Source organism: Rattus norvegicus, chromosome 16 (assembly GCF_021556685.1).
Source record: "Rattus norvegicus strain SHRSP/BbbUtx chromosome 16, alternate assembly SHRSP_T2T, whole genome shotgun sequence".
Classification (NCBI taxonomy): Eukaryota; Metazoa; Chordata; class Mammalia; order Rodentia; family Muridae; genus Rattus; species Rattus norvegicus.
Window position 1 is genome coordinate 86,979,550 of NC_141549.1, and position 25,965 is coordinate 87,005,514.

Sequence of the window (25,965 nt, forward strand, 5' to 3'; positions counted from 1 at the left end):
GAATTTTCTACTGCATTGTATGTGTTTGTCACCTTATGGAAAAGGGGAAAGGTATAGCTGGGGTTGTTTTTTATTGGAAGATGAGGTCAGGGTGGAGAGGTCCTTGATCCATCACAGTGAGAAGCTAGAGGGCTACTGATACCCGGTGTCTTAGTCCATTCTGGGTGCTGTCACAAAGTATCGTAGACTGGGCGATGAGTATGCATGAGGACTATACTACTCACAGTTCTGGAGTCCAGGACGTCCAAAATGAAAGATGCAAATGACTCTGCTACCTCCTGAGGTGGCTGTGATGTTTGCTTGGAGCCTGCTGCTTGCATCTGGTGGAAGGGACATGGGGCCTCCCTCTTTATAACATCACTCACTAACTCCATTCATGAAGGTAGGGCCTTCTGCAATTGGCCATCTCCCAAAGAGATTGCCTCTGGATACAGTATTAGATTCCAACTTATAAACTGGGGGTGGGGGGCAGGGTATTGATATTTAGACCACAGAATGGGGTGCCACCTTTGTGGTGAACACTTACCTGAACTGTCTCTGTTGTAGAAAATAGGAAGTACCTGGGATTGCAAGTTCATTTCAGGTAAACACCTGTAGACGGTTCCAGAGCCCTATGTTTACATGGGTAGTAGCCCTCCTTCATACATACAGTACACCAGTCTGTTTAGGAAGCTTTTCCCACTACAGCGTCCTGTTCATCCAAAGTCCTATATAATGATATAAGCATGAAAAAAAATCCTCTTATCTTCAGAGATTTAGGATGGGGCAGGCTTCTGTTAAATGTTAGAGTCTATATTCTGGAATCTCTCTTTCTCCCCCACTTAACCATTAGTTTATTTAACCATTAATGATAGATAGATATCCTCTGTATGCCAAGGACTGTTCTGGGGTCTAGGGAAGATGGGATTTTGTAAGTCCCCTCAGTTTTGAGGGGATGACAGAAACTATGCTATCAGTGGGCAGGTCCTGTAGGGAAGGCATGTGAGAACACTAGAGCCGTGTATATCAGAATCAATACACATGCTTTAGGTGTCACAGAGAAAATTTCAGGAAACAAAATGGAAAATCAGCAACATTCTTTCCTCATTACAGCTGCTCAGTTCAAGAGAATGGTGGCTGTTCCCCAACAGTAAAAGCAGAAGGAAACGGTGTGTTCTCTAATCGAGACTGTTCAAAAGTTAGTCTGGTCCTTGCAAGACAATCTTACTGAAGACGCTCCCAGAAGCCCAACACTAGGGCTCCTGTAGCACCACATGAACCACATGTCCCAGTGAAGCAGAGTGAACCCCCAAATTGGCTCACTACCATCTTGGAACACAAATAGTTGGTGCTCATCGAGTAACGACTATACATCATGGACACTCAGCTTCTTTATTAAGATCTTAAAGATCAAAAACTCAAACTGAACTTGGTATTAGTCCCCCCCCCCCCATGGAGCTTTGGTCTTTTTAAGAATATATCAATAATCTCATTCTCTTTCATTTCTTTAGACATTAGGCAGCAAATGGTGACATCAGGAGAAATGGGAACCCTCTGGCTACCTTCTTTGAAGTAGTCCACATTCCCCAGGGTTTTGGAGCAAGACAAGGCAGCAAACATGCCCAGGGGTCTGCAATGGCTAACTCAAAGGCAGTGAGGACATGCTGGGGCATCCCCATTACACCACAACAGTGGAAGGAAGACATTACTTATTCATCTTTAATTAGTTTCCTGTAAGAAACTCCTATCATTGTGATGTCCTGGTTCTCTGCACAAAACCCAAATGACAAGCCTCTGGTGTTGGAGCACATACAAGTGACATTTAAGTATAAATACACTTCAGAAACCCTGGAGAGTGATCTGAGAAATTAAAACAGATGACAGATGTATGATAGGCTTCTAATAAAACTCACCCTTTGAAAATACCATCTTTAAAGTTTACAACCAGTCTGGATTTTAGAGAAATTTGTTGAAACTATCACAATGGATGCTCGCAGGGGTCTGAAGAACTTAGGGAAGGAGACACAGCTACAGAAGTGGTTCTTTCAAGGCTGAATCTTGGCTCCCACAGCGCTCTGTCTTTTAAGGAAATCAGTGTCACACACAGACACCTTGCAGAGCAAGCCATTGTTCGCTGTAGAATATTGTGTGATAGTCATTGCTTATGAAAAGGATGCAAGGAAAAGAATGGGGGAGGAGAGGGTATGTTGAGGCTTTTGAAAGCTGAGGATTTTCCATTCTGCACCACACAGCCCTGTTTGGGCCCCTAGGAACAGTTTGAAAGCTGTAATAAGTTTACACTAAAATTTACCTAGAATACAGTTTTAATTTTCCACCCTGGACAATTTAAAAATGCTTTCAATAAGACTAGGAATTAAAATCAAATCTGTTAATTCCTTGTCAAAGACTTAAACTGAATGTTGATGGGTTAGGATTTCAGCTTAAAGTGCAGTAGGAGAATGTGCTGGGTTACTGTAGGGCATTGTATTTAACACCTCAGATCCCTGTGTGTGTGTGTGTATGTGTGTGTGTGTGTATGCCCGCACACACATGTGTATGTGTGTGCATGTGTGTATGCATGTATATGTGTTTATGCATGTGTGTATATGTGTGAGTGTGTGTGTAGACATGTGTGTATGTGTATATATACCTGTTCATGTGTATGTGAATGTATATGTATATGTATGTATGTTCCTGTGCTTGTATACATGTGCATGCATGTGTATGCATTTTTGTGTATGCATGTGTATGCATGTGTGTACATTTGTGTGTGTATGTGCATGTATATGGGTATATGTACCTGTGCATGTGCAAATGTGCATGCATGTGTGTGTGTATGTGTCCACATGTCTGTGTGGAGGCCAGAGGTCAGCCTTTTGTGTTGTTTCTTAGTGGTGCCCTCCTTTTCCATTTTCTTCTTAGTCATGGTCTGTCATCTACCTAGTGGTTTAGGCTGTCTGGCCAGTGAGACTAAGGATCTTCCTGACTCTCTCCCTAGTACATGGGCTCTAAGCACACCACCACACCAAACTTTTTTTACATACGTCCTAGGCACTTGAACACAGCACCTTGTGCTTATGTGGCAAGCACATTACTGACCAATCCATTTCCCCAGCTCCCAAACTTTGGGCTTGTATGGACTCAGGGTTTGAGTTTGATACTCAGCTGGAATCTGACAGCCATTGAATTTTGGCAGAATTCTGGCCATCGTTCTCAGCTAGGGAATTTGTAATGTATTACTTTTGCACAAACAAAGTAATTAATATTTCTATGTGAAGTCCTTTCACCAATCTTGGATTTTAATTGGTTGTTACTTTTATTGAGTGGATTTATGTAATCATAATTTTACTAAATTAGATACCACTACTCAAGAATAGTAATGAGGTATTTTTTCCACTCTGGAAAATATAAACCTTTTGATAGTAGTTTTTAGAGGGCCCTCATATACTTTTTTAAAAAAGCAATAGAGTAGGTAGTGTTTGAACATAGCGTCATAATTCTTACCAATTATATTGCTAAACATAAGGTTGCCGGCCTAATAATATATCATAATTCATACCTTATGGTCTGGTGGCAATTAAAATGCCATCTTTCTTCGCAACTGTGTGTAACTGAATATTGCTTGTGTAAAAATAATGGTCAGGGCTTTGTTACCCAGAGTGCTGCCTCTGTCTACTTACTTACAATGCTACCCTCATTACAGAGCCGAGCTTGGGCCTTCCAATACACACAAAGAACTGGGCTTGATCTCAGTTATTATGGCTGGTAATTGTGGATATTGTGGTGCTACTGCTGGTGACCTGCCCATCTTTCTATCCTGTAAATTCCATAGTCTCAGTCACATCATGCTACACAGTAATGAATGCACAGGTCATCTCTCTCCATAGCGGAGAAGCAGATCGCCAAGCACAGAGAACCTCCCACGTTCATGGAGGAGTTGGCAATTAGTATACAGAGGGTTGAATTCTGATCTCTGAAGGTCAACAAGGGACCTCTGGAGAGACCGACTAGCTCATGCTTTGTGGTGCTCACAGCACTGTAGTAGTTGAGCTCTTCCTGTTGTACGGGTCTCTAGGCTGCAAGAGAAGGCTTTGAGAAGATTTGGGTCACACATGTCTCACAGACCCACCTTCATAGAAGGTCTCCCTATAGTGGCCTTGTAACATAATCCCACATGGTTATAGATCTGAAAGAATCAACTTTGCAGATCTTAAAGCTCTACTTAACTGTGAGGAGTTGACAATGTCGGGAAATCAAGTTGGAGTGCCAAGCTGGAATGGGAGAAAGGAAAGGTGATATTTTGAGAGGCTCTATTAAAACTCTGAACTGTAATTTCAATATTAACATAAGAATGAACACAATGACCTTATGAGTGTCTGTCAGTGCCAGGAACTGAGCCACTGTGTGCTTTCCAAGTTGACACACTGCAGCTGAGACCTCAGTGTGACAGCATGAGGAAGTAGGCCTTTGGGGGATGACAAGGTCATGAGAACAGAGACAGGACCCTGTGAAAGACACCCCAGAGGCCTTGATCCCTCTTTCCCCTTTTTACCCCATCACATGAGCTTATAATGAGAAGATAGCTTTCTGCAAACCAACAGTGGCCCCTCACTAGACAGTGACTCTCAAGAGAGCCCAGACCTTGGCCTTTCTGGTCAACAAGAGCCCCGAGAATGGGTGAGAATCGCCTTCCTTTAGTTCTCTCCCTTCTGATAATTCTCTGGACAGCAGGAACAGTTCATTTTAGCAGTAGATAGCACAGCAGCATGGTCTGAGCATTGCACACAGGAGCAGTGTTAGCACGTCATGGTCTACTCTGTATGGGGAACCATTCAAGGGTCCAATTCGGCCCAGATTATTGGTATTTGCAATCTATGAGGACTGGTGGAGGCCAAAGCAGTTTTGTGTCAGTGAGGAGCTGTCTCTGCCACAGCCCGTGGACTCAATTCGGAGAGATGGAAGTGAAGAGGTGACAGAGAGGCTGGACAGACCTGGCTAGGAGCAAGCCAAGCAGCTCCTCGATTTCCGGAGGGCCTTGTAGTTAGCCATGATGTTTCATTCTTCCTGTCATGATGTCCCGGAAGGGCTGTGGTTCTCAGGTGAGCTAATTCTTAGGTATAGCAAGTCACTTCTCCTTGGGCATTCCTTTCAATTTGAAGCTACCAACCCAGAGCTCTCACATCCCAACCCTGTCCTTTACTGTGCCTTGATTGCTATAGATACTCCTAGATTTTTTTTCTAACACAGTGCACTCTCTTTGTGCTCTTTGTGTGTAGTTTCTTGAAGCTTACAAATGGCTATAAAGGCCAGAATGTAAAGGAAGGCTGGGTGAAGGCTCTCCTCTCAGTTGCTTCCACATAGCTGATCAGGAGACAAGAACTCCCAGAAGACAGCCCTGACCACAAATGACTGAGACAGAATACAGTTGCACCCTTTTATTGGCACAGAAGCTCTGCAATGGTGGAAATGAGTGAACAGGTCCAAGTGGTGGGAGGAGGTGGCAGATGGCTGGTAGAGCCACCGCTCAGAACTCACGGACAGTAGGCAGAAAGACATGGAGAAGCAAGGCCATCACACGCATGACAGCCGGTCGGGCATACAGCAAGGGAGTCATGCAGTGTTCCTAGGGAGGGCAGCACACTGCTCTGTCCCACGAGACTCAGCCTGCTTGTCAGTCCTGTTGAAAGTCCTGTATCATCAGCTAGGAACTTGAAGCCATATGTTTTGAACCGTAAACATCCTGTCATCTACACCGAACTGAGGGGTTGGGTGGGAACGAAGCTTAACCAGTGAATGCTGAAGCCACATGTACCCAAGGGAGATGCTGGGTGCAGGGAAGAGTAGAGGGACAGGGCACATAAACTCTAGCATTGCTGTAGGCATCTGTTAAAGCCAAGGCAACGCACAGTTCCCACGCCTTTGGGGGCTTTGGGTTAAAAATAAGCACGTAGAATTAAAAAAAAAAAAACCCTAGAAATGTTTTTTTTTTTAAATCTGTATTTTGATGAAAGGGAACACGCCAGTTGCATAACGTTATAAAATACGGTAATAAACATGTAAAACATCGTTGGGTTTGTAATTCTAATGACAGACAACTACAAAGAAACGAAACACACATCCTATGTGCTGCACCATATGACAGCCACCGGTTGGGTCGTGGCCACTGTGGGGTGTACTAGAAACAGCTGCCTGGAGGACCTCCCCCCACTGCTCTGACCTCTGACCTCAGCCACATGCCTCCTTGCCTCTGGCTATCTGGAAGCAGGGTGGCCCTAAGATTTAGTGTGCTATCAAGAAATGGAGAAGGAACCAGTGAGCACACGCAGACCCTCACACACGCGGGAGGTCCTGGGTAGTCATCATTAGTGTCCTGTGCTTTTGTGGAGATGCCTGGAGAGGAGACCTCAGGCATCCGAAGGCAGCCTCCTGCAGAAGCAGCCCGAAGTCACTAGACAGCTCTGACAGGTGCTCACAGTCCAGGCTGTATCAGATACTACTGTCCCAGAGTTGGGAAGACAGCCTAGTGCAGGAGCCCCCCTCCGGCTTCTTTAGGAGTGTCGGCTTCTTGCAGGGTGGCGGTGGAGGTGCGCGGGGCTCTGGGTGCTGCATGGCTTCCTGCCAGCCTTCTCTGGACTCACAGAGCTTCCTCCTCCAGTCCAGCAGCTCCTGAAGAGCTACGCTTTCATTCTCGGAGAGCCTCAGCTGATGGATAACCTGCAGGGGAACAGAAAAAGCAAGGTAGCTACAGAGGTGGTGACCAAGCTGAGATGGGAAGGGTGGGGAGGGGGGGCGGGGTGTGACAGCAATGACAGGGGAAGGGCAGGGTTGAGGTGCAAAGAGTCAGGTGGCCTTCCAAACCTCCAGCTGCAGGACCACTGGCAACAGTATGGGTCCAGGGAAAGAGAAATGACCTCCTGCAGATAGTGTGACATTGTCATCAAGAGGTACTCAGAGTCATTAGCATGTACCACACCTCCTGAGGGTACTAGAGAAAGCAGCATCAGCCTGCCCCGCATTTCCTGAGTTTACAAACACTTCTGTGCCAGCTTGTATTTTCTCTTCATTTAACTCCTCCGTGAACGGATTTGCTTTTAGAAAAACAAGACTTTTCGAGCTTTACCCCAACGCAGGAACCACTTAACCATTAACACACATTCAGCTGGAGTCTCAGGATGACAAAGCTCATCTCAGTCATATACTTTAGCCCAAGGACACATACCCCTCCCCCCCACCCCCCACCCGAGAACAGTTGCTAGAACCTGATCATACTGATATCAAAACAGTTCCCAAGCACAGGAGTAATAAGAGACATCCACTAACATGCTGCCTGCTGGAGGAAGGCTAGCTGTGTCTGAGAGCACACTTGCCACCTGCTAGGGTGTCTAGCCACACTATCCACTAGGACAATGGAACAGGGACATTTGTCTAGGTGCTGGGCGCTTTCTCAGAATGTGAGCCTCCAAACACAGGCCCAGGCCCAGCTTTTGCTGGACAGCACCTGACATGCAATTGTATTAGCTGTTTCTACTTCGTTTACAGTGGTTCCTGAAAACTGACCCTTGGCTGTCCAGTTTATTTAAGCCTGGGCACAATGGGGTCAAAGGTTACCCTCTTAGGAGCACCCCCACCCTTTTTTGCCAGGAGGTGGAACTCTATTATGCAGACCATTAAAGGCACTGTTTTCTGGCTATTCTAACACTATTGAAGAAGAAGAAGAAGAAGAAGAAGAAGAAGAAGAAGAAGAAGAAGAAGAAGAAGAAGAAGAAGAAGAAGAAGAAGAAGAAGAAGAAGAAGAAGAAGAAGAAGAAGAAGAAGAGGAAGAAGAAGAAGGAAGAAGAAGAAGAAGAAGAAGAAGAAGAAGAAGAAGAAGAAGAAGAAGAAGAAGAAGAAGAAGAAGAAGAAGAAGAAGAAGAAGAAGAAGATTCTTTTTAAAAAGAATGAGATTCTAGAAGCCAGGGGAGAAGTGAGAAAAAAAACCTAGAAGATGGTTCTCTTGTCTCCTGGGCCCCAAATGCCTGGCTAGAGCACTTCTTCTGTTCTATCATGACTTCTGATTAAACTAGAGAGAGCAGAGCTCTGTAAGACATGTAGCGTGGCTCTCATGGAGAACGGTGCCCAGAAAGACAAACCTCGCCAGCAGTCCCGGTCCAAGTCTGAACCCACACCTGGGTGGGCTGGTTAGTCATGCAAGGTGCTTTCTGGGTTGACAGTTCAAAACGCTGAAAGTCACAGAGGTCAGATCTGTGTCCAGATTCTCTACAGACAGTGCAGGGTGCCCATTAGCAAAAGAGATTTCCTATACATGTGAACAAGTGATCAGAGTGGCAGTTGTGTCAAAGTAGCAGCAGCAGCAGGACCTCAATGTGGACATCTCTGGGCTCCTGGTCAACTGTTCCATCCCTCCCTCAGTCTCCAGGCATCCATAGGAAAGGTCTCCAAAGCAGGATGGTCCCTTAGTACTTTTTCCAGCCTCAAGGATGATCTGCATGTGAGACAATTCTGCAGACTGCTTCTACCCACTATGGAATGAACCGGGAAAGCCATAGGGTACTCTGGAGAGTACATAGAATTTATTCAGCTAGTGGATGCTGTGGAGGGCTAGCAAGCGCAGGTAACTCCTAGGAGCTCTAAAAGTCAGTGCTATTTATTTTGTGGACAAGGCAGCCCAGGCACAGATACGTTTGCCCGACAGCACACAGAGAAGGTGGTGTCGGAGCCTGTGTTCTTAGCTTTGCTCGCCCTATCACCCAACTTCTTCTGTCCAGGCGTTCATGTAAGCTACAGTCAGGGTCTCCCATCACTAAGTGTGTGACATCGATGTGACCCTTCACTGAGTGCATTTTAAAATCCCTCTGCTCCCCTCTGCTAATGTGAGATCTCTTGAGGCCAGTCTCCTGTGTGCCATATCTGCTTATATTCAGCATACAGCAAGGGGGAGGCATAGGCACTTTTCTTCAAAAGCCCAAGTGGATGATCTTAAAACTCCTGTATGCATCCGGGTAGCGCTAACTGGACTGGATGGGTTAAACCAACCAACTGACCGACCAACCCACCCACCAATCACCCACCAACCAACTCAAACAAAACATTTAGAAGGACATGCGGTTAGAGGGAGCTGTGATAGGAGTATGAGCTGGAAGAAGGGAACGAGGGTTGGGTAGGATCAAGATCTATTGTATACATGTATGAAATCTTCAAAGAATAAACACAAAACCAAAGGAAGAATGTGCTGACATCCATAGGACCCACAATGAGAGCAGACACTGACTTCTTAACAGAAATAGTGGAAGCAGGAGAGTAAAGAACAGAAATACTGGAAGCAAGAGAGTAAAGAGACATGGATGGAATTGTTGAGAGTCAGCATGGCCGAGTCAACATGGCCTGGCACTCTGACAGAGCCAGCTCTCAAAACGCAGATCGGAGCGAAGACGTTGCACAAACCGGAAAAAGCGCCCTCAGACACAGTGCGTCGACAGAGATACAACAGGGAGGCTTTCCTTCACGTAGGAAGAGAGTGAGCTCAGATGGGACAGAAAGTAAAATGTAAGGTTCAGGAACACTGTAATTAGCAAGCCTGCAGGTAAACATCAATTAGGAGCTTGGAAAGCCTCCTAGACTGTACATCGCACACAAAGCACACAAGGCTGCCAAGAGTAACTGCTCAAGCTGGGGGGGACTACGGAAAGGTTAAAGCCTGCGTTCTAGAAGCATCAGGGAAGTGATAGAAGTAATAAGATAGGCTAGGATGTAGTGAGTCAAGCATGTGTGCCCCACCCTCTAGCCAAGCCACTAAAGGAACAGAAGCAAGGTTTAAGCTGGGAACTAAGACAGAAAGCGAATAGCAAGCGCTCAGCTTAACTGTAAGAGAGCCAGGTGAGACAGGCCTGTAACAGAGACCGTTCCTAACAAAGAGTCAAACCCAAACAAAAGAACCCAGGCTTCCAGTCAGCAGATGGCACTGGGCTCCCCACTGGCTGTGCCCTCCTTCTCCCTGAGACAGACACAAACACCCATCTACAGTTCCACTACAGCATGAACTCTTCGCAGCGTTTTCCAGGACAACCGAAAAGACACCAGATGTTACCCTCCATTAAACCTCCAAAAGGTGCAGATTTGAAGTTGGCATCGTGCTGACCTGAGCACAGGGGTGCCTGTCTCCAAGGTGAGGTGACTCTAGGGAGCACCCGATCCCAGTGAGACTTGGCAGGGAATTTGACAGAAAACACCTCCAGTCTCCTGAGTCGTAGTGTCGTCTCTTGTGTGTTCCTGTGTGTGTGTGTCTGTATGTGTGTCTGTGTGTGTGTCTGTGTGTGTGTCTGTGTGTGTGTCTGTCTGTGTGTGTGTTCCTGTGTGTATGTGTGTCTGTGTGTGTGTCTGTGTGTCTGTGTATGTTCCTGTGTGTGTATGTCTCTGTGTGTGTGTGTGTGTGTGTGTGTGTGTGTGTGTGTGTGTGTGCATGCTTTATTTTTGTTTTTGTTTTGCTGTTGTTGTTGTTTCGGTTTGTTTTTTTGTAGGTTCTCAAACTCAGCTCTTTACGTTTTCACAGTGAATGCTTTGCTGACTGAACGATCTCCCCAGCCCTTGCTTTTTCTTTTTTTGGAAAAACAAAAACAAATCCCCCCCCCAAAGAAACCCCCCCAAACCCTTTTCTTTCTTTTGAAAGCTTTGCTGTATTTACTAGAAACGCTCGAGTTCCCAAGTCCATTATAAAATGTGAAGCTCATGCACACAGACCATCAGCAAACCCTTGTAATGAGGGTGTGGAAGGCTTGAAGTGCTGAAGGGAGTCCGGAGGAACGGAACCAACCTGCAAAGAGCTCTCTGTGGTTCCCCAGAAAGAGAAACTCTGACTGATGATTTCAATAATCAGCTTGAGCCCAGAATAAACCCTCTCTTCGGAGAATACCGCAGAACATTCCTCAGACTCTATTTTAGAGATTAGTCCTGATTAAGGGAAATTTATTAGGCGCAAAGGAGAACTGGCAGACGTGCGTAGAAGGGACGCCGGAACACCAGCATTGCTGTTCTTCACTAAAAACTAAGCGTGTGTCTTCACAGCTACGTCTAGATGGAAGTTGGACATTCTGCATCTTTGATGCAGGGGGATTTTAAGATTATGATTTTCAGAGGCTTGTCCCAAAAGGAAAACACTATGGGGCTAATAACATTTAATCTGTTTCATTTAGATCCATTAAACTTATTAGATTGTGAAACCCAAGTATCACGGTCTCAGAGGTGATAAAAAGGGGTTTGGCATCTCTGACTAACAAGTTGGCGCCATTATGTTATCGAGTGTGGTCCAGTACAGTGTAAACAAGCATTTTAAATATCACGTAGCATCATAGAAACACCCGCACTAGTATCTGTCCCCCTTTGTTAGGATGTATTGGTAATAATAAAATTCACATCCACTATTTGATTCTCATTTGATATTTCCCAAAATAAACCAAGTGTTATCATTAAGAGCAGAAACTTATTTTGGTAACAAAATGACCATTTTGCTTCTGAAAGGAGAATCCTTTCATTTTAGAGAAAGAAGAAATCACAGGAGGGTCAGGGGCACCGCCACATCTTGACTCAAGGTCGGCTGGCTTCATACCAGGCGGAATGCACCCATTTATAAGATAGAAGTCACCCTCCTTCATCCCCCCTCCCCGGAAGGCCGCACAGAACAGTCATTAGCATTTATAGACAGGAGGCGACTGTTACACCAAGGCTTAAAAGGCACCCCAATTAAACCGTTGGAGCCCATGGATCAGTCCTCAACTGTATAACACAACACAGGGCCTGATTTAAGGAGATGCTGTGGATGTCTTTCTGTCATACCCACTGTGTCGACAGAGCAGCTTGGGAAGGTTTGCCCGTTTTCCTGTCAGTCTGTTTTTAACCGTTTGCATTGGTAAGTTTGCCTTGGTAGAAGATTTGACAGAGGATCTGCGTTTTGAAAGGGGGACGGCCAGTGGAGCGACAGGAAAAGGGAAACAACACAGACTTCAATCTTCACAGGGATCTTGAAGATGTGGTGGATCCGGAACTGGTGCTGAGTAGTAGCCAGAAGGTCTGTCCTCTGGAGAGCAGGGCTGGGCTAGATGTTAGATGTTAAATGTGGCCCTAGAGCTTGATCATAGAAGAGCTCACAAGCATTTCACCAGCAAGAACCAGGCTGGGGGTGGGTGATGGGTGAGAACAGGCATGAGGGAGCAGTAGCTGTACAGCCTTCAGGACAGTGACTTGACGAGGTAACCTAGAATTGCTGAAGGAATCCTGATGCCCAAATGGAGTAACATCCGATGAAAGGGCTTCTCTCAGTGAATGCCCCCACCCCCGGGAATGGCCCTGAGGTCCCCCCTTTTGTTATGGAAGAGAAATTCTCCAAATCCTGAGCTATGCTGGAGTCACAGTGTAAGCGATTCAGGGTTAGCTGTTCATGACAGTCTCAAATGTGATTTAAAACCAAGGAAAGCAGTGCGGGCGGAGGAGAGAGGCTGAGAGCAGCTTTCATGTTTTAATTTGAGGTGTCAAATAAAATACTCTAACCGTAGAAGCACATTGTTATGAGCAATTTAAGCAATCTTTTAACAAAAACGCTTCTTTTTTTTTTTTTTTTAAATATGTATGAGTGTTTAGTCCACATGTCTCTCTGTGTACCACCTTTATACCTGGTGCCTGCCTGGTCAGAACCCCATGGAATTAGGGTTACAGGCAACCGTGAGCTATCAAGTGGATGCTGGGAACTGAACCTGGGTCCTAAGAGCAGCAAGGGCTCTTAGAAGACGAGCTGAGCTTTCTCTCCAGGCCCCCCTTGAACAACTCTTAAATACAATGGTTCTGAGATAGCAGTTGAAGGTTTAGAAGTCCTCATGTTAAAATGTTTTACATCTGTAAGCTTGTGATTTTGGGGGGGGGGGGGAGGGGGATCTTCGTGTTAAGGAAAATTTGCATCATTTGAACACATTCTTGTGCGATTTTTGCTATTTTTCTAGTTTATTGCTGGGTAGTGGTGGCATACACCTTTAATCCCAGCACCTGGGGAAACAAGAGGTAGGCAGATCTCTCAGTTCAAGGCCAGTCTGGTGTACAGACTGCAGAACTAAGTTGCAGGACAGGCAGGGATATTCAGAGGAAACCCTGACTCAAACACAAAACAACCCCCAAAACATAAACAAACGAACAAACAAAAAAAAAAAAAAAAAGAAAGAAAGAAAGAGAAAGACCAACACAAGTTGTCCGCCCGATGCCGTGGAGTGGACAGAGGGAAGGAACCCATACAGTTTGTTTCTTCTCCGAGCAAACCGAGTGACTGTGCAAAGGTGAGTCAGCTCAAAGGCTGGGCTGCAGTACTCACAGAATGCAGCCGTGGAGGTCGTGGGCAGCCATGGCAGGAATGATCAAGCTGTCTGTTTGTGCCAACTCTGACACAGTCCTGGTTTCAGAAGTTACTGTGCGGGAAGCATCCTTCCCCTGCGTGTCATGGGTCTTGATTTTACCATAGGCTTTTATCTTACTCGATTTGTAATTTTTTCTTTTAAGGTCACAACTGCAGTATGAGCAGAAAGGATAGAGTTCACGTAGCACTGGGCATACTTGTCATTGACATGTCTATAGAAATGATGGTCAGATGCCAAGGGTTCAGGAGACCGTGTTTTTCACTTAGAATTCGCAGTCTCTCACGCACGTTAGAGAAGTGATCTGTCCTGTGTGCGTACTTCTCTGCCTGACCAGACAATGCTGCCCTTTGGCATTCAGCTTAGAGCATCAATGGACTCAATGCGTGAATGCCGGGCTATGCTCAAGAGAAGGGAGGAACATTAGCAGAACAGAATTCACTCCTGGGTCCATTTGTTTTGTTTTTTTTTTTTTGTTTTTTTTTTAACTCCACAACAAGAAACATTGTCTCCATCCCTCTTCATCTTCTCTGTGTAAGACATTAGAGGTCTGTAGCTTCAAGCAATGCCGGGCTGGCCTGGTTACATTGAACACGTCTTATGCTGTGATGCTTCTCACAGCTCATAGACTCACAGAAACCCCTTTCCTATATGGGAAGCCCTGAGAACTTACTAAAAATGTGCTGCTGGGATCCCAGGGATGTGGGTGGCCTTGTAGCCCTGGCTTGCAAGGCACTCAGTCATGGCTGGATGGGCTTGAATAACCAGTGGGCAGGGGTGTGGAGGGAGAGGGAGACTGCCCCTGGAGACCTCCTGCTGGCAAAGAAGAAAGAGACTTAAACCCCGTGGATTAAATGAGCTTATGGTATGCCTGGAAGTGTTATCTGAGGATGCAGTAGGGGGAAAATGGCCGCTCTCTAAGACAGGTCCGAACCAAGGTCGAACAGCTTCACAAACCAAACTGTTTGGTGGGAGGTTGAATAGGATACTTGAAAATCTTCCTGTGATTTTTTTTCCCCCCAGACATAATATTCCAGCAATCTGAAGACTTCCACAACCCTTCTAGTTTAGTTGTGTGATCACATACCACAGCGCATAGAGAACCAGGGAAATCAGATCTAAAAGGCCCGCTTCACTTCAAAAGCTGGCTGAGGCAGCATGACCAGAGAGCCACCAGGAGACTGCATTTGTTTCCAGCTAGTAGGGAGCGTTTCTGTAAGGAGGACGGATTGTTTTCACAAGCCTCCAATGCGTGCTCGTGTGTAGACACTTCCTGGCTTGGAGACTACTTTTCCCTTAAACAAAATCCTTTTCTCCGAAGGTCTGTAAGGGACAGAACCAAGAATCCTTAGAAAAGAATGGTATAGCCTGGAACACACAGCAGGGAATTAAAAAGCACGGTGTCCCCAGGGTCTCAGGGAGTCTGGATGACTTCAAGGTCATAACTGAGACCGTTACATAGTTTCTATTTCCCCTGCTCAGATCCTGGAGTCTCTTATGCTGCTTCTCAGCTAGGGAATATCAATTAAAAGTGAAGACGGAACTGATACAGTGATATGTAGATTCAATTCGTGCATGCTCTTTCCTTTTAAATGTTTATTTAATTTCCTCTCTCTCTCTCTCTCTCTCTCTCTCTCTCTCTCTCTCTCTCTCTCTGTGTGTGTGTGTGTGTGTGTGTGTGTGTGTGTTAAGTTTATGTGCACTGTGTCTATGCAGTACCCCGAGGAGGCTAGAAAAGGTCCTCAGATTCCCCCTCGTGCTGGAGATACAGATGGCTGTGAGCCAAACTTGTGAGTTCTGGGAACTGAAACCAGGTCCTCTGCGAGAGCAACAAATACACTTAATCGCCGAGCCACCTCACCAACCCATGTTCTTTCTCATAAGTGAGACTGACAGTTACGTCAGAGGTTAGGAAAACAATAACGCACGAGCAAGAGAGAGACGCAGGAGGGCTGCAGGCTTAGGACAGCTGCACGTGTTCGCTCTTTCTCAACAGCGCCTTGCAGTGTTATTAACAGGGTTCCGTGAGGTGAGCTGATCAGGTTACTCAACGCCCCCAGACTTCTCCTGGACCTGCAGCCTTTTGGACGATACTAATTATTAGCAACCGGTTCCCGAGATATTTTTTACCTCAAGTCTTTCATCTCCAGGATTAAAATCATCTTTGTAAATAATTCAGATGTGAAGTCATATTGCTGTTCATTTATCTCAGAATTGATTTTTTTTCCCGATCGACTATTTACCCAACGGTGAAAAGAGGCATGTGCTGACGTTTACGGAAATTAAAAGAAGGCAGTGCCCTAGCTATCCCAACACTGAATATCAGTGTTTCAGATGCGAATTTCATTTCCACTCGCTGCTAACGAGAGACAGGGGGAGAAAGAAAATCGGAAAATGATATTTGAAAACCAGACTGTATAATCGAGGAACGCTTTTGTGAATCTTAAAAGATGTGACTTAAAGCAAGTGAGACTTAGAACTGAGGCCTTGCTTCGTGTTAATCATGTGCTGGTGTTTGAGACAGAGTTTCCCTCTTGCCCATCTGGCTGGCTAGGAAAGGCTATGCACTCCAGGCTGGTCTCAGCACAGTCTTCTTGCCCCGGCCTTTCAGGTAGATGAGGTTACACATGTGAGCTGCCCTGTGCCATTGGAAAGTAGTTATGGAGGTATGTATGTATCTCTGTTTCATTACAAACAAACAAACAAAACAAAGTAAAAAGAAACAAACAGAACCAAATGTATCTAAACGTGGAAATGGTTTCTGTGGTTTGGACTGAACAAAGTTGGCACCTCCTAATCCAGGAAAGGTTGCTTGCATATCAGATCAGTGGCATTTACTCATGGGATTCTGGTCCTTGTAACCCCAGGTTTAAACACAGGGTAGGAAGTTCCCCCAGGTGGCACAGCAAGCTTTTACAGACAAGCATGGCTGCGTCTAGACCTTAGTGAGGGGTAAGTTCGCCCTCCCACATCTGGGTGATGTGATTTCTGAGAAACTCAAGAACTGTTCTTACTAATAACAACTAGCATTACAGAAATAAAAATCCTGTTATGATTTCAATGCACGTTTGTTTAGATTTGCTGCTGTTTTCCTGATATCAAGTTATGACTCAAAAGAAGAACAAAAGATTAATAAAAAAAATGTCTATATGTTTCGTTATGTCCATTGGGAGTGATGAAACCCAGGGACTGGGGGAGACTTCAGCAGTAACACTGCTTGTCCCAACTCAAAAGCTAGGTGCCCTGTATACTCAGCCATTGAAAGGCAGGGACAAGGGATCCCTGAAGCAAGCTGGCTAGCTAGACTGGTGAATTCTAGGTTCCACTCAGATTCAATGAGGTAGCAAACAATCAAGAACACCCCCCTGTCACTGTGAACCTTCACGAATCATCACACTAGGCCACATGCATGCACACATCCATGTTTATCCACACATGAGAACATGGGTATACACATTCACACACACCTCACATCCCCAAAAGAAACAGAATTGATGTCACAGACCTGGTGAATACTTGTAGCAACGCCGTTAATGTTAAATGGCTCAGACCGAGGGAACTAATGAAAAAGCTTGACCCTAGTAGACTGGAAACTTGGAAAAGTAAAGGTATGTTAGAACCCCTTTTCACGTATTTTCCTGGAAGGATAAGAGAGTTGTTACAAGTCAAAGGAGGCCTGACTAAAAACAGTTAATCCACACCCCTCCTCTAAGCCTAAGTTTATGTTCGTAGCTTGTTCACAATTGTCAGCAGGGCTGCCTTCCTTCCCTTGCCTAAAGGACTAAGCCTGCACATCCAGAGCCTTTGGGAAGCACTGCAAACTTTGGATGCTCTGATTGCTGTCTTGTTCTCATCTTTTCTCACAGACTGTATCCTTCAGCTCAGGCACACAACACACACAATACCAAGGTTTGGTTTCTATTCCCTGCAATGGTCTCCATGCTTTAGGTTCATATTATTCTTCTAATACCACTCATAAGCTCAGGAAAGAAGCAGGTTAAAAATTGCTACCACCTTTCTCAGACACAGAAATCCATCTTTAGATGCTGAAGTCACTCGGCTGTAAGGGTAAAGTGAGAAGGTAAATCCAGACACACAGGGATTTAGTCTGTCTGCTCTAATCACATTACCTTCTGAGAGGTTTCCCTCTCCATCCCATCAGTTAGTAAATGTATTTAAGTCCTTGTGAAAATGGAAGGAACTGTGGCTTATTCTGTAAGATTTAATCAGAAGCACCCAACACAACCTGTCTCCCTCCAGGCACCTCAGGCAAAAACAACAGCACAAACTCAGGTGAATTTGATGAGTGTGGGGTAGGCGTGTGGAAGAAGCACATAGAGAGATCTCAAGGAAGTTTAACGTTCAACAAGAATGTATCTGGGATAAGAGATGCCTTAGCAATTAAGAGTGCATGCAGCCCCTACAGAGGACTGAGTTCGGTGTCTAGCAACTGTATCAGGTGTTCCCAACCATCTACAACTTCAGCTCCAGAACATCCACACCTCTGTGTTCCAAAGACCCCAATACTCCCATACCCACCTACACACACACACACACACACACACACACACACACACACACACACACACACTTAAAAATAAAATAAATCCAGAAATAAAATCACCAATAATTTGTTGATGTGATTACTGTCGGAACATGAAGAAGACCGTGTTCTCAAGGCAACATGAAAACTGGGCCATAGGATTTAAGGTAGATTGGAGGGATGGGAAGGTCATTTGGGTGGAATGGTGTAACAATGGCACACGTGTGCTATGCTCGCCTTGAGAGTGAACTTGGACAGGAAACAACAGCCGTGGGAAAGCCTTTCTGCACTGTAGACTAGCACTCCAGTGTCAGCTTTGGAAAAACAACAGAACTAGGAATGAGGGTGTAGCGAGGTGAGGCCGAGGCAAGTGAGGGCAGCCAGGACCAACAGGGCCCCACCCACTGTCCTCAGCAGACCAGAGACAACAGGAGCCAAAAGCTGCTTCCTCACCCGCTGCGTTCACTGGCCTGGTCACGTGACCTCTGTAAGGCATAGCCTGACCAGCTGTTTATTACTATCTCAAATATTTACGTTCCAGAAAGGACAGAAAGTTATGCGCTAAAGGGATAAATACAATTAAGAATGAGGGAAAAGCATTTTTATGAAAATGGATGTTCAACAACATAACCCAAGAAGAATCAACTGCCACCCATGATTGACAGAGGAGCTAGGCTGGCATCTCCTTGGGCCCTGGAGTCTGTTCTACTCAAGGAAGCACCTTCCTTACGTAGTTGCTCTTTCTCCCCAAACACAGTTTCTGTTTGAGGTTGTGACTAGAGAGTTTCGGGTAAGCAGAGCACTCCTACTGAAGAAGGGTTAGAAAGTGGGAAAATCCTTCTCACAGGGTGCCATATTGTTTTAGGGAGCTAACTTCAGTGCTTGGGAAAGTCAAGTCCCAGAGGCTATTTCAGGTGGGTATAATAGTCTTTGCATCTGTAGAATACTGTGGTGTGTGCAGTGATGGGGGCTCACTGATCACTGTTCTAGCAATAGTGCCATTGGAAGACACAGGCAGCTCCCACTTGGGCCGATATACAGAATAAGAACTTCTGGATTACTGAAGCACACAAATGACAGTGTTTGTCAGCAACAAAGAACTAATAGGCCAAGGATGAGTGAGAATGCACTGGGCTTAGCCCATCTACTAGAGCAGACAAGCAGAGACCAGCGGTGTGCCACAGAGGAGGGATGTTCCTGGTGGCCTACCAGGTCTCCATTGCATGCCTTTGGGCTCTTCATGGATCTGTGTAGTTTCTGTATTCACTACTGGGTAGAAAGGTCACAAAAGTGGCATCTGTCCCCAGAGCTCCTGTTCCATTTCCAGGCCTCAGTGATTGTATCTAAACAACTGGGAAATGAGATCTAGTTGGGTGTGTAAAAAGAGAGGAGTGCAGAAGGGTACAGCATCTGCCCCAAAGGCTCTCAGGTCCATCAGTGTCTTGAACACAGACTGTGCAAAGCAAACTGTGCACGAAATACTTCCAAGAGGGGAAGGAAAAAAGACAAGATCTTGCCAACGTAGGCAAAACATGAGAGTCAATCTTTTAAATCAAGACTTCTTTCCAAAAATAGGTAAAAAAAATTACCTGTTAATGTGTAAAATTAATTTTAATCCATGTGGGTTTCATCTCTGGGTTTTTTATATCTTTGACTTCATGATGCTCCATGATCACAGCTCTCCTATTTCCAGCCAGTTTCTGGCAGAGTCAGAAATACAAAGTGACAGCTTCAAAGAGTAATGTAATCACGGCAATCAGAGAAAAAGCAGGCCTCCCAGGTCTGCTGAGTTCATGAGATAGAAGCCTTCATCCCTGGGACTGTTTGCACCTCTGTACAATAGAGATCCGAACATTTTAGGCAGTTTTGTAAAGAAATATGGGGAAAATGTTTCTTGAGAAAATGCTGTGATCCTTGGTATTTCAATCAGGAATCTTTCTTATCCATCTATCATCTATCTATCTATCTATCTATCTATCTATCTATCTATCTATCTATCTATCTAATTCCTATCATCTATCCACCCATATCTATCTATTTATCTAAGTTTTCTATCTATCTATCTATCTATCTATCTATCTATCTATCTATCTATCTATCTATCTACCTACCTACCTACCTATCTGACCTATCTTAGTTACTTTTTAACTGCTGTGATAAGTTCTCTGACTAAGGTAACTTATATAACAGAGTTTAGTTTGGGTTTATAGTTTCAGACGGCGATTCCGTGACTAACATGGCATGGAGCATGGCAGCAGGCAGATAAGAACAGCATGAAATCAACGCTGAGAGGTCACAATGTAAGGCATAATCAGGCAGCAAAGGGGCAGAGAGAGCTGACTGGGAGTGGCCTGGGCTTTTGAAGTCTATAAGCCTGCCCTAAATGACACACCTTCTTCATCAAGGACACACCTTCTAATCCTTCTTAAACAGTTCCAGCAACTGGAGACCAAGTATTCAAACATATAAGACTATGGGGAGGGGGCATGTGCATTCAATCTATCTATCTATCTATCTATCTATCTATCTATCTATCTATCTATCTATCTATCTATCACCTATTCATCCATCCATCTATTTACCTATCATCTATTACCTATCTATCTATCATCTATCTATTTATCTATCATCTATTATACATCTATCATCTATTACCTATCTATCTATCTATCTATCTATCTATCTATCTATCTATCTATCTATCATCTATCTAATTTATCTATCATCTATCCATCCACCTATCCATCTCTGTCTCCTTTACATATTCCTTAGCAAATAAGTCCCCCAAACATAGAATAATGGTTTTATTTTATTTTTGAATATGTGTGTGTGTGTGTGTGTGTGTGTGTGTGTGTGTGTGTAGGCATATATGCATGTGTGGGTAATGCATGTGAGTGTTTGTACATGCAAGTTCTTATACATGTAAGTACAAGTCTCTGGGGATCATAGGTCAACCTCAGGTGTCATTTCCCAGAAGCCATCTACTTTGTTTTTGAGACAGGATCTCTCATTGATACTTGGGGCTCCCTGATCATGCTAGGCTGGCTGGGCCATGAGCCGTAGAGACCTGTACATGTCTGTGTGTCCAGTACTGGGGTTTTATATGTGTTCTAGGACTGAGACGCAGGTCCTCACACTTGTGTAGCAGATATGTTATGGGAGCCATCTTCCCAGCCTCTAGAAGAGTGGTTTTGAAGAAAGTCAACAAACAATGCAGTCATTGTAGACATTTTTACAGTTAGTCTCTTTCTCAGTCTAGGCCTACATTATAATCGTGGGAATTCTGACTTTATTGTAAGAGAGTAGCGGGCAATTACTTCTCTCCTGCTGCCAGGTCCCTTCAGCTCTGGCTTTTATGGATATTCAAGTCCATCAACAGCAGAAATCAAAGTCCTTGGCCTCCTGGCTGGTCTGTGCTTGATGCCCCTTCCTGGGTCCCCTGACTCAGCTTCCACTCTACTGAGGTGTACCCCCCAACAACGGGCCTGGCCCCCGCTGACCCAGCTTAGCTGAGTTATTATCTGGTGGGTTATCTGATTTACCTAAATGCTGCCTAACTGTTGTTTTCGTGCTGAGCTGGAAGGAGGGGGACTCATTGTGAAGACTGGGGTATTCAGTAGTCCAGGCCGGTGTCCAGCACAGTGGAGCCTCTCCACAGAGGACACTTGCTGGTGAACGGGTGAATGGATGAATGAATGAATCAACAGTTGTACCCAGCAAACAATAGTATGTACACATATATACACACAGACACATACACACAGTCACATGCCTTAAACTTCATTATATGTTATGGATAAATGTTAGCTGTGTGATTATGATCAGTAGTAAAGCATTGAGCAGTGCGTCTTATGGGCCAGAGAAGGAATCTTCTAGAGCCCTTCATACCATGTGACTCTCAGACTCCGCCTCTTTCACGGCTAGAGTGTTAGCACCCTATCTACTAAATTTACTGCTGTGTTTTTTAACACGGGCTTTTAATAAAAACGATTTAATAAAGCTATGGAATATTATACAATTTATTTGCCTTAATTCTTCTAGGACTGCCACCGGTTGACAATTAAATTGAGTTGGCGATTTATTGAGTGTTGGTATGTGCTTTCAATACAAAGTAATTAAAATGCACTTGGTGCAGCCTCTAAAATGCAACTGCATCAAGCTGCACATACATGCATGCGTACATACATACACACACACACGCATGCACGCATGCAGACACACATATAGACACACATATACACACATACACATACACACACATATACACACATACACATACACACACATACACATACACACACACATACACACACATACACACACATACACATACACACACATACATACACACATACACACACATACACATACATACACACATACACATACACACACATACACAAACACATATACACACACATACACACATATACACACACATACACATACACACACATACACACATACACATATACACACATACATAGAAACATACACACACATACACACACATACACATACATACACACATACACATACACACATACACAAACACATACACACATATACACACACATACACACACATACACACACATACACACACATACACATACACACACATACACATACACACATACACATACACGCATACACATACACATATACACACACATACACACACATACACAAACACATACACACATGCACATGCACACAGATAACCTTCAGAAAACACCCTCCCCAGTACACACATGTACATATACATACACACAGACTCGTGCATACTTATAACCTTGCCTATCAGAATGTTAAGTACAACACTGCAGAGCAGGTGCCCTGCTTCCTAGGAAGGGCACTCAGGAGGCCATGTAAAGGATGAGAGCATCAAGGAAGATTCTGGAAGATCAGGACAAGCATGGAGGACATGTTCTAGCCCCTGAAGCCAGTGCCAGCATGGCCTTATGCTGAGAACACAGGGGACAACTGTTTTCTGATCAGAGAAATGAAAAATACCACAGCTGACACGACTCTAGACTCATAGCCAGAGAGGTTCCTACATGTAAAAAGCAAAAGAGAACATCATCTTTGACAAAAGTAAGAGAAATTACATTAAATTAATTTAAAAAGATTTTTCTTTGAATAGAACAACAAAAACGGAGACCCTGAGGGAAAAGGCTAATCACCCTCAGTCTATTAACAAACTTCCAAGGGTAGATGCCTAAAGAGGGTCAGGACATGGAACGCCGCTACCAGATGCCCTTTCCAATTGCAACTCACACAGAAGGAAACCCAAACACAGCAGAGTCAGGAGAGTGAGCCGCCTTGTAAATTGCAAAGGGGGAGGAAACTGTGGAGAACTAAAACAAAGAGAATCCTGGACCCCATCTAAGAGGGGTCTCCAGAATGAGCTTCAAGCCGACAGGAAAGGTACCAGGTCATCAAGCTTCCTGGAGACAGTAAGCACAGCAGCTGCCAGGATGCTGCCCCGCCCTCTCTGGCGCAGGCGTTGCTTTCTGTGTGATTGTTCTGACTAATGCTTGTCAACTCAGTAAGGACTACAGTCACCCTCAAAGAGGGAACCTCGGCTAAGAAACATCCTTCAGTCTCAGTGTAAGCAAGCCTGTGGGTCACTTTCTCAGTTTGAGCTTGGTGAGAGAGAGGGCCACACCGGGGTTGGTGGTCCTGGATTGTATGAGAAAATAGGTGCAGCGAGCCGTGGGGAGCCAGCCAGTGAGCGGCACCCCTGCTCCTCCATGATCTGCTCTGCCTCAGCTCCTGTTCTGCCCTCCCTCCATGACCAACTGGGAAGCGGATGCACAGGACAAATAATCCCCTCCTCCCACCGAGTGGTGGTGCATTTGCCATACAGAAAGCAAACGAGGACAATGTCTCTTGAAGGTTTCCATGCAGGCAGACGGACACCGGCCAGCTCTGAAGTAAGGGTCAGTTGTTAAGTGAAGAAGTGGTGGTATGATTGGTCCTAAAAGATGAAAACTTGTTATGTGTCCATTACAGTCAACAAGACAATCACAAAAGCACTTACAAGGATACGCAGTTAAGATATCGGGATATATTAATCATCATATAAATATAGCTATATATTACATTACCATATAATATTATAGTGTATAATGTGTGTATATTTATATATAATTATATGATTTTATGATTTTACATTTTATATTATATATAAAAAGTTTTACAGTCCTGAGAATATATATAATATATAATAATAACCTATATTATATATAATATTACATTTTCGTGCCTCCTGATTTTCCTGATTGGTCTGTGTCCTTTCTTCATTTTACAAATTTTAGAACTTCTTTACGTATTCTGGACAATCTTGGTTTTCAATTTCATGTGTGGGCAACATTTTGCTTGTTCTGTATTACTAGTCAGCTGAACAGAAAAACATTATATCTATATCTATATATCTATATATCTATATCTCTATCTATCTATCTATCTATCTATCTATCTATCTATCTATCTATCTAAAGGGCATGTCAAATATCATAAAAGAAGCCGCCATAGGGAACCAGCAAACTAAGGCAAAATAAAACAAACAGTGCGGACTGGGAAACACACTGCAAAATGGATTCTCCTGAGGCCAGTCGTATCAGTGACCACAGGAAGTGTAGATCACCTGTTAGAAGATTGTCCGGTTGTAGAAAAACAGATAAGACCCCTAACTATGCCACGGGCAACACATTTGTATCAGACCAAGAGGCAGATATATTTTGAGTCATGAGATGGATGTTCTACAGGAGGGTAAAAGTTGCAAAAGTAAGTTGGGACAGTATTTTCGCAGCCCTAAGAATCCTCTGGCAACCCCTTAGTTGTACTTTGAGGGGTGTTTGACTTGTATAGACTAGGGACCTGTTGAAGTCGTTTAGAAAGTTTGCAAGATGAAAAGCTAGCTCCACTTTCCAGGCAAGGATGGAGAGGATTTTGGAGTGGCTGGCCCGCTCCAGACAAGCGGACCTCACGAGAGGGAAGGATCCCGAGAGAAAAGGAAAGGGACATCATGCTGACCCCACATGGCCCAAACCAGACCTGAAAGCAGAGAGTCAGAACCAGGGAAACAAAGGCTGGGTAGACTTGTTGCAATCAGAACTGAGGCTAGGTACTTTCTGTTCAGCAGCAGACGGAAAATGAACAGGAAGAGCTTTTAGAGCTGAGCTCTGTTGGTGGCTAGATCTGACTGCTACTTCCAAGAGGTTCTGTGCAGTCGCAGTAGAGCATGCTGCCTCTTCTGGAACAGCCACAAGTTTCCCTGATACAGGCCATATCCCGGGGGCAGGGTGGGAGGGAGAACAAAGCTCAAGAACTTAAGGGAATGGAGAAAATACGAGGTACATCCTCAGACCCCAACAGACCAGCCAGAAACCAGTAACAGGTAATAGGAAATCTCTGAACATTGGGGAAAAAAAATGTTACATTAGCCAGAAAGTCCCAAGGGGGAATCAGAGAATAATTTTAATTGAACAAAGATATAAGCAGAGCCTGTGGAAAGTCACACGATGAAGCAGGCAGCTCAGAGAACTGAGGACCCCGTTTCGCTGGGGATATCAAAAGCCTGGTTTTTGCTTTTAACGGGAACGGTAGCTAGCCAACTGACAACCAACAGATAACCAGTGGGTAGCCACTGGGAAACCCATTAATGAACAACTGGCTAGAAATCTGGAGAAGGCAGAGCGCTGTCCACACGTGAATGGAAAAGCAGCATTATCCAGAATACGTAGGGAGTTTCTAAAACTTGTATGGTGAAGAAAAGGCACAGACCTGTCAGGAAACAGAAACAACAACAAGGAGGAAAAGCCCAAAGGAGACGGTAACCTGACTCAAGTCCCACTCGTCGATGGCAGGAATAAAATCATTCACCTAGGCATTTGCCGGTGGAGAACCCTTTTAGAGCTGACCACAGCTGGGAGCTCCCCTGATCAGAACCTCAGTCCTCCATTTCCTGGGAGCCCCAGCAGGCTGACTCCCCCTTGTAAAGAGTGAAAGGTGTGTCCCGGGTGTGCCTCTCGGAATGGTTGGTAAAAGCAAA

At 44.7% G+C, this 25,965-nt stretch overlaps 1 protein-coding gene across 3 annotated transcripts in view; it reads right to left on the reverse strand.

Annotated features, from left to right (window-relative positions):
- Window positions 1-5,399: 5,399 nt before the first annotated feature.
- Myo16 (myosin XVI) overlaps window positions 5,400-25,965 on the reverse strand; it is a 479,886-nt gene continuing 459,320 nt past the window's right edge. For 2 of the 3 annotated variants that reach the window (XM_087587464.1, XM_087587462.1), the window contains exon 35: window positions 5,400-6,693. In XM_087587464.1, coding sequence (XP_087443590.1) covers window positions 6,466-6,693 — 228 coding nt within the window. In that variant the 3' untranslated portion in view covers window positions 5,400-6,465. The remainder of the gene's footprint in view (window positions 6,694-25,965) is intronic. The other variant, NM_138893.2, reaches the window with a different exon arrangement.